At 39.6% G+C, this 9,504-nt stretch overlaps 1 protein-coding gene across 2 annotated transcripts; it reads left to right on the top strand.

Annotated features, from left to right (window-relative positions):
• Nucleotides 1–79: 79 nt before the first annotated feature.
• Nucleotides 80–9,391, top strand: c12h9orf64 (chromosome 12 C9orf64 homolog). Of its 2 annotated transcripts, none has more exons than XM_047380522.1 (7): nucleotides 80–204; nucleotides 3,498–3,708; nucleotides 4,667–4,814; nucleotides 5,942–6,054; nucleotides 7,083–7,226; nucleotides 7,748–7,943; nucleotides 8,849–9,391. In XM_047380522.1, the coding sequence occupies exons 2-7, from the start codon at nucleotides 3,520–3,522 to the stop codon at nucleotides 9,076–9,078; spliced, it is 1,020 nt and encodes a 339-aa protein (XP_047236478.1). In that variant the 5' UTR covers nucleotides 80–204; nucleotides 3,498–3,519; the 3' UTR covers nucleotides 9,079–9,391. The 2 variants fall into 2 exon arrangements, with proteins under 2 accessions (XP_047236478.1, XP_047236479.1); XM_047380523.1 differs by having other exon boundaries at nucleotides 92–204; nucleotides 3,515–3,708.
• Nucleotides 9,392–9,504: the final 113 nt, after the last annotated feature.

The raw sequence follows: 9,504 nt of genomic DNA, 5'->3' as shown, positions 1-9,504 counted from the left end.
TGTGACTAACGGTTTCTGCGCACGCTCAAAACGGTCCTCCCTCACCTTCGCGTTGTGATTGGTTGATCGGACTGAGAGTATTGGCTCGAGTGTGTGATTGGTTAACAGCTGGAAACCCGGTAGTGCCGAAAGCTTAAGCACAAGTTTGTTATCCGTGCAGGAGACTCAGCCCTACTTTCCGTAGGAACAAGCGACAGCTGAACAGTAAGTTTAGACCCAATATCCTTTTATAGTAGTTAAAAATGGTACGGATCGACAGTATGGTAAAACTCAAGGCTGACGTGAATGTTGGATCTGTTAATGCACTTTGCCCCTTCAGGTGTTCATAGAATGATTTGAATGTGCATTACATGCGCAATACAGATATTTCATCTTGCCTTTTTACAAAATATGTAAGAAACCAGTCTTCCTTAGGTGCAAACAAAGACCACACAAAAGTATTCACAACCCCTTGGTCTTTTTCACGACTTGTCTGGTTTTACAACCACTAAATAAAAATAAGGATAATCAGACTCCTTTATTTTAATACCCCTAAATCTGAAGCGAGCCAGTACAGCCGGCTTGCTTCAGAAGTCCCTTGATTAGCAAATGAAGTGTAGGTGAATCACAGAAATAAAATCCATCTGTTTTGTGGAGAATCTGACCGGTTTAAAGAACAACAAAAAGCAGTCAGGTATGGAATAAAATGGTTGAGACATCTAAAGCAGGCTTTGTTTGTAAAATAATGTCCCAAGCTTTGAAGATCTCACGAAGCACTGTTCAATCAGTCACCTGAAAAATGGGAAGAGTATGGCACCAAATGCAAACCTGCCTACAGATGCCCATCAGCATTAACTGACAGGCCAGATGAGCAGAGCATTTTTCGGGAATGCAGTCAACAGGCCCTTGGTTGCTCTGGAGGAGCTGCAGAGATCCACTGCTTAGGTGGCAGATTCTATTCCCAGTACAAGTATACATCATGCAGTCCTCCCAAATATAACCTGGATGAGGGAGTGGCAGTGCAAATACTTTACAGTTTGTCACAAACCAGTTAGGGGAAATGGCAAAGAAGGTACTCTGGTGAGAGGTTGTTAGCCTTTAATTAAAAATGCTATGTGAAGAGGAAAACTAACTGCACCACCCTGAACATGCCATCCCCACAGAAACATGGTGGTGGCAGCAGCATCCTCTGGGGGCAAATTTTTTTTTTCAGCAGGGACAGTGAGGCTGGCCAGTTATTAGTAGGATGGACGGAGGTAAATACAGGAAAATCCTGGATTAAATCCTGTTTGAGACTGAAAAGGACTTGAGACGGGCAAAAATTCACCTTCCAGCAGGACAAGTGCCAGTATGCATACAGCCACAGCTACAGTGGAATGGTTTAGGTGAAAGCATATTAATGTGTTAGAATGACCCAGTCCAGATCCAGAACTAAATCCAAGTGAGAACCTGTGGCAGGACTTTGAGATTTCTCTTCATTCTCCATTCGGTTTGAGCTATTTTACCAAGAAGAACGATAAACAAAAACCGCCTCAAGATGCGCACAGCTGCTAGAGAATTAAATCAAAATACTTGCAGCTGTAATTTCCATTAAAAGGTGATTCTACAGTGTACCGACTCAGGAGGGCTGAAAACAAATTAATGACACACTTTTCAGATTTTTATTTGTACATTAAAATTAGTTAACTATGCATAATTTTCCTTCCACTTCACAATCATGTGCTACTTTGTTTTCGTCTGTTGCAAAAAGTCCTAATAAAATCTTTTGATGTTTCTGTTGTAACAAAATGTAGAAAAGTTTAGGGGTATGAACACATGAACCATCACTGTAACCACCTTTATTTTGTATGTATTTTGGATATTTATTTAGGCTGTTTTATATCTGGAAAGATTCCAGTGCTCTCTTCACACATTATCCCCCAAGACCAGAGCTAACTGATACAACTGCTCAGCAATATTCAGGGGTCGGACAAGAAACGGAAACACATTGTTTTAGACCACAATAATTTATTAGTATGGTGTAGGGCCTCCTTTTGCGGCCAATACAGCATCAATTCGTCTTGGGAATGACATATACAAGTCCTGCACAGTGGTCAGAGGGATTTTAAGCCATTCTTCTTGCAGGATAGTGGCCAGGTCACTACGTGATACTGATGGAGGAAAACATTTCCTGACTCGCTCCTCCAAAACACCCCAAAGTGGCTCAATAATATTTAGATCTGGTGACTGTGCAGGCCATGGGAGATGTTCAACTTCACTTTCATGTTCATCAAACCAATCTTTCACCAGTCTTGCTGTGTGTATTGGTGCATTGTCATCCTGATACACGGCACCGCCTTCAGGATACAATGTTTGAACCACTGGATGCACATGATCCTCAAGAATGGTTCGGTAGTCCTTGGCAGTGACGTGCCCATCTAGCACAAGTATTGGGCCAAGGGAATGCCATGATATGGCAGCCCAAACCATCACTGATCCACCCCCATGCTTCACTCTGGGCATGCAACAGTCTGGGTGGTACGCTTCTTTGGGGCTTCTCCACACCGTAAATCTCCCGGATGTGGAGAAAACAGTAAAGGTGGACTCATCAGAGAACAATACATGTTTCACATTGTCCACAGCCCAAGATTTGCGCTCCTTGCACCATTGAAACCGACGTTTGGCATTGGCATGAGTGACCAAAGGTTTGGCTATAGCAGCCCGGCCGTGTATATTGACCCTTTGGAGCTCCCGACAGACAGTTCTGGTGGAAACAGGAGAGTTGAGGTGCACATTTAATTCTGCCGTGATTTGGGCAGCCGTGGTTTTATGTTTTTTGGATACAATCTGGGTTAGCACCCGAACATCCCTTTCAGACAGCTTCCTCTTGCGCCCACAGTTAATCCTGTTGGATGTGGTTCGTCCTTCTTGGTGGTATGCTGACATTACCCTGGATACCGTGGCTCTTGATACATCACAAAGACTTGCTGTCTTGGTCACAGATGCGCCAGCAAGACGTGCACCAACAATTTGTCCTCTTTTGAACTCTGGTATGTCACTCATAATGTTGTGTGCATTTCAATATTTTGAGCAAAACTGTGCTCTTACCCTGCTAATTGAACCTTCACACTCTGCTCTTACTGGTGCAATGTGCAATCAATGAAGACTGGCTACCAGGCTGGTCCAATTTAGCCATGAAACCTCCCACACTAAAATGACAGGTGTTTCAGTTTCATTGTCCAACCCCTGTATGTGATCCACTTGTCTGCGTTTGTATTAATTCTTTTAATGTAACTTTTAAATGGCCCTTTCTCTGAAATGGTCCAAAGGTTATGAATGTTTTGGTATGAAAAGGGACATTTATGCCTAAACAAAACCCCTTTAAAAATAATTTAATACTGAAGCTTCACCTGAGGTCATTTAGCCTTATTTAGCCAGACCTGTAAATGCCAGAAGATGCTCTATATTCTTTAGATTTCGCTGTTTGTTGCTGAAAATTCAAGTCCTTTCAGTGAATATCGGATGTGTTTTTCTTCTAGTTGTATTTTTCCACCAGTTATCATGGAGAAGCCTCTCCTTCCCAGAGAGTCTGGGCTGTTTGTGGCACAGCACAGTCGAGACGTGTTTATCGAGGACGCGGGAGTGAAGAAGGTGGCAGACATGCTCTACGGTCTCAGACACAGTGACGTCCTGACAGCTAGTGGCTGGAAGATGGCCAATCCCCTGGCTCCAGCACCCACCTCTGATCAGGGGAGTTTCTCAGCACCACTGGACTGAATCATTTTTAAACCCAACGCAAACGTAACTAATCTCCTGGTTCGATAGGTGGCTTTAAAGGAATAGGAAAACGATTGGAGAGTTAAATATTTTTTCGATTTTGGACAAAGATAAAACTCATCAAATGTTGACTGAAAAAAAATTATGATTACACAGATAATTGCATTTCAAGGTTCAGAGCTCTAAAATAAAAAAAAAATAAAACAATGCAATTTAAACAATATAAGTAATGTGTTTTGAATGAGATGTTGCATGTTGTTCGAGAAGATTTAAGTTGGGATCTTAGTAAAATAAAATAAGAATTTTTCTCCTTCAACCTAAAAGAACATCAGAAAATGTAGATTGTGTGGCCAGCATACCGTCAACATTGGGGCTGAACTAAATCAGAATTTAATCAAGATGAAAATGTCAAGTATATGATTATCTAGATAATCAAGCAGTAGATAGATTATTGCTTGTTTATGGTATTTATATTACTAATGGGAGCTATTTTACAAAAACATTGCAAATTTGCTTTTAGGATTGTTAACAGCACAAACATTGTACACTTGACTCCAATAATTTGTAGTTAATATTTTTCAAGTTTGTTCTTTTCAAACCATTAATCTTGAAACACAAGTACCAATTAGAATAATTAACAATAGTTAATATAGCTAATATAGTTAACAATAAAACTTAGTATTTATTTAGTGAAAGAAACAATGAAAGATCTGGTAAAAAATGTTTTAAGAATTAGGAAAATAAAAAAAAAACATATTCCTTAGTCATGTGTAACACTGAGCAAATGCAGCTTGTGTCTACTTTTTCAAATGTTGTTGCCCTTATAGAACTATGTAAATAACATCAAATGAGAGCACAACAATTAACTTTCCACTCAAAAGTTTCTGGTGTTTTTTGCTTCTACTTGATGGTGTTTTATAAACCCTTACAGGCATTAAACTGGGTGTTTGTTGTGGATACCATGAACTTCTCCTTTTGGCCAGAGAAAGAAGCTCAGCAGTGTGAGGTGACCTATAAAGGCACCACTTACACAGGCTTCATGACCCTGTGTGCTGCTATCACCAGAGCCATGGAAGAAGGTGAGAGCACTTAAATACGTCATGCACCATAATTCCAGTTTTCACTGTTTTGGTCTGAAAGAGAAACAGCGTCTTCCTTTCTAAGAACGTTGTGCAGGAATGCAGGACGAGGACAGTTTGCTTACTTTAGGGGGCTTGGTTGGGTTTCCTCACCGGGCCCTCTCCCTTTGTTTTCGACCACATCCACACTTTAACTTTAGGCGACCTCTGCCTCCTCCTCCTGTGCAAACATTGATAGAGGAACATGCACATGGACACAAACACTACATGTATACAGACACACAAGCGCAACTACACAAATGCAAGCACACACAGTAAGCAAGCAGTAGCTACTTGTCATTTTGTTTGTCATTGTAGTTGTGGCTGTACTTATCCTGTCCACAGTTTGCTCCACCCATTCTCCTTTTTATTTGTCACCCCTTTCATTTTTATAAGTGTGAGGGCCTGAAAGCAGATGCTGTCTGTTGTGCCTTTAATGCAATAAATTCTTTATGCAATAGCACTAATATCACCCTCTCCCCTTTTTGTAGACTAAATCTGCCTTGACACTCTCTGGCAGCCAGACCCACCATATAGTGGTTGCAGACAAAACATGATGGGTTACAAAAAGAAGACGAAAAAAGGATCCAAAGAGAATAAATCAGAATTATCCAAGTTGGTGAAAAATGTGTGATTAAAAATGTCTAAACAGTGAGCCACTGATAGAAAATGGTGTAACAGTGTCATAGTACATTATTTGGTTGCTTATTTGTTTTCTTGCTCTCAACAGAAAAGGAAAAAAAATGTGGATTTATTATAGCCACTTATTGTCTGTGTGCCCTTTGTAAGCCCGGAGTACAAGGAAATTGCTGGTGGTTCTGCATGAGCCTGATCATCATTTATAATTAGCATGAATGGCTCCGGATATGAATCAGTTATGGAATACCGCTCTCAATGTGTTGTCACTGTGCCCTTTATATTTACGAGAGCTTCTCAGAAAACGCAGGTAGCCTCGGCCAGAGTGTGCTTCTCTTGGGCTGAGATCAGCATAAGATCAGAACAAATTATTTTTTTTCAGTCTTTTCTTCACTGCACATTATAAAATTAAAATAAAAACAAATAATAATCCCCCTCTCTGTTCTCCGAAGGTGTACCCATCACAGATCCCAAGTACTTCTCCCAGATCAGTGTGGAGGAGTTGGGCCAAGTTCTCCGATCAGACAATGAAACAGCCATGCCGATGCTTCAGGAACGCCACCAGGTTCTACTTTTATCCTGATATGCAACTGAGACATTTGTCCTTGCCCTGCATGTCCATTTTATTTATACATTAAAAGTGGTCATTTTGTCCTCCAGCAGCCTAAGCCTATAGCAGCATAACTACAGAGATAGCTCAGGATAACCTAAGCCACTCTAACTATAAGCTTTATCAAAAAGGAAGGTTTTAAGCCTAGCCTTAAAAGTAGACAGGGTGTCTGCCTCACAGACTAAAACTGGGAGCTGGTTGCACAGGAGAGGAGCCTGATAACTAAATGATCTGCTTCCCATTCTACTTCTAGAGACTCTAGGAACCACCAGTAAACCTGCAGTCTGAGAACAAAGTGCTCTGTTAGGAACATATGGAACAATCAGATCTCTGATGTATGATGGAGCTAGATCATTAAGGGCTTTATATGTGAGAAGGAGAATTTTAAATTATATTCTGGATTTAACGGGGAGCCAATGAAGGGAAGCTAAAATAGGAGAAATATGATCTCTCTTTTTAATTTTCATCAGAACTCTTGCTGCAGCATTTTGAATCAGCTGAAGGCTTTTAACTGCATTTTGTGGACATCCTGATAGTAAAGAATTACAATAGTCCAGCCTTGAAGTAACAAATTTTTTTGTTAGCGTCACTCTCTGATAGGATATTTCTAATTTCCAGAGGTGAAAGGAGAAAGTCCTAGAAATCTGTTTAATATGGGATTTAAATGACATATTATGGTAAAAGATAACACCAAGGTTGTTTACTTTATTACCAGAGGCCAGTTTAATGCCACCCAGATTATGTGACTGATTAAGCAGTTATCAATAGCTCAACAACTTCTGACTTGTTTGAATTTAAAAGCATAAAATGAATATCTTTGAGAACTAATTTCATACTAGAAAATATTTTTATGATAATTATTTTTTTATCTTCTTGTGTTACATTCATTCTACCCCTTTTATAAAGAGAAAGCGTGCAGCTCATCTCCTGTTCATCGCTGTTGTTAAATTTGAATCCTTCACAATCTAAATCTTTCTTCCAAGGTCCTGACCGACGGCGGTCGCGTGCTGCTGGAACATGGAGGAAGTTTCCGCAGTTTTATCAGTCAAGCCGGAAACGATGCTCGGAAGATGGTGGAGCTGATCGTGGAGAAGATCCCGTCTTACAGGGATGAAGCTACATATGAGGTCAGTGGTCCGAATAAACAGAGAAAGGGAAGAGGGATGTTTGAACATATGCAAAGACATTTTATAGGTATCAACTTTTATCGGAGCACCTCCACAGGTCTTGCTTTAGGTGAGCTGCATTATTTTAAATGCTGAAATTAAGATGGTCAATTATCAAGTGCATTCCTGTGTAAAAATACAGAATTATACTACATTTACTCTGAAAATTAAATCATGCTTAAAATATAATTTACATTACGGTACATCATTGTCAACAATTATTGATTAATTATTAATGCACTCTTAAAAATATGAAATGTCTATTTGAACCTTAAAAAGTCTACAGTTTTAGCGTGAGAGTTCCACCTCCTGGCCAAAACCAGCATGACATCTTTCTAATGTTCAGATTAAGCAGATTATACAATTAGTACAGACATAGTTGTTGTAATTCTGTTTTGTGTTAAAATAAGTGCCAAAATTGCATTATTTAGAGAATGAATGAACACGAGTCTATTTTTGTGTTAACCTGCTGCTTGTTTAAGGGCAAAAGAATCTCTTTCTACAAGCGAGCCCAGATCCTGGTGGCAGATTTCTGGGGGGTCATGGAGGCCAGAGGAGAGGGGGATATCATCAACATGGACTGGCTCACCATGTTTGCAGACTACCGGGTTCCTCAGGCGCTTGTCTATTTAGGAGTGTTGCAATACTCTGATGCACTGATGCAAGCATTGAAGAACGGTGAGAGACCCAGCATGTGTTTTCCCTGGTCCTTTAAAATATTTGATGCCTTGCAAAAGTATTCATACCGCTTAAACTTTTTTCACTTTCCGCCATTCTTAAATCTACAAGCTTTTATCAAGATTTTTCTAGTAGTCAAACACAGATTAGCGCATAATTGTGAATTAGAAGGAAAATTCTACATGGTTTTCAAAATTTATTGCAAATAAAAATCTAAGTTCTTTAAAAAATCTCTCAAGACATTTTGCCACATATTGTAAATTGGATTTAGGACTGGAATTTGACTGGACCGTTCCAACTCTAGATGTGTTTTGATCTAAACTCTTCTGCTGGAAACGCTGCCCAGCTTCCCTGTCCTCACTGAAGATAAGTGTCTCCACACCATGATTCTGCCACTTGTTTTACAAGGGTATAGTCTGTGCAAGTTGATGTGCATCTTAAGTTTTCCACCACTCTTACTGTTTTGCATGATGTCCAAAAGTTAAATTTTGGTCTCATCTGACCAGAGCACCTTTTTCCACATGTTCGCTATGGCTTTTTTCCCGACAAATGCTTTCTTACTTTTCCTTAAAGGCCAGATTTAAGAAGTGCCCAACTAATAGTTCTCCTGTCAACAGAGTATCCCATCTGAGCTGTGAATATCTGCAGCTCCTCCAGTTACTATTACTCTGCTGCTACGCACATCATACTTTTCAAATTTCTATTTGTAAAAGAAAAAAAGCATCTTTTTCCTTTCTGTTCCTGCCTTTGCACGACTTTGTGTTGGTCCATCAGATTAAATTTCAATAAAATACCTTCAGTTTATAGCTATGATTTAACAAAATGTGAAAAAGTTCAAAGGTATGAATGCTATTTTTAAGCCAATGTAAACAAATTAAGAAATCATTGGGTGTGATCTCTCTCAGGTGAGCTGCTGCATTCAGGGGATCAGAGAGAGGTCGAGATCCGAGGATGTTCAATTTGGTCTGTGGAGCTGATCAAGGATGGTCTCCACAAGATGATGCTCGAGAGAGACGGAGAGACCTGCAACATCAACTCTGCTGTCATTGACTTCTACCTTTGGCCTTTTGCTAAGCAACACCACAAAGAGATGGCCCACATTCCCATTCACCACACTCGCTGTATTTACTACTGACAAACAGACTGGGAGTTATACATACACAAGGTTTGCTGGTGGCATTCCCTGTGAGGATCCTAAGCATGGTAGTTGGATATAAATGCACAGACAAGCTTCCCTTTAGGAGTAAAATAAACTGTGATTCCATAAAACTTGTTAGTTTGAAGTTAATGAAAATGTTTCACATGAAATGAGTTCTGTGAAATGTCTTGTCACTAAGCAAGTCATTATATTATGCAATTACAAGCTGAAAAATGTGGGAACTTCTGATGTACAGCAATCTTTAGGACTCATGTTTTTATAATAAATCAATAAAGCAATAAATCTGTTACATTTGTGTGCAATTAGTTTTTAATTGTCACTATTGTAATACATATTTTGAAAGCTGCTAAAAAATAAGCGTTAAATGTTTATTAGTTTTATATTATATAAATTCAGTAGTAT

This window comes from Girardinichthys multiradiatus, chromosome 12, assembly GCF_021462225.1.
Source record: "Girardinichthys multiradiatus isolate DD_20200921_A chromosome 12, DD_fGirMul_XY1, whole genome shotgun sequence".
Classification (NCBI taxonomy): Eukaryota; Metazoa; Chordata; class Actinopteri; order Cyprinodontiformes; family Goodeidae; genus Girardinichthys; species Girardinichthys multiradiatus.
This window is presented reverse-complemented; position numbering and strand designations above follow the sequence as displayed.

Excerpts from the sequence above, each read along its gene's own strand:
- c12h9orf64 (XM_047380522.1), top strand. The coding sequence starts at position 3,520 with ATGGAGAAGCCTCTCCTTCCCAGAGAGTCTGGGCTGTTTGTGGCACAG. Across the intron at positions 3,709-4,666 it reads CAGCACCCACCTCTGATCAG|GCATTAAACTGGGTGTTTGT; the intron begins GGGAGTTTCTCA and ends AAACCCTTACAG. Across the intron at positions 7,944-8,848 it reads GATGCAAGCATTGAAGAACG|GTGAGCTGCTGCATTCAGGG; the intron begins GTGAGAGACCCA and ends GATCTCTCTCAG.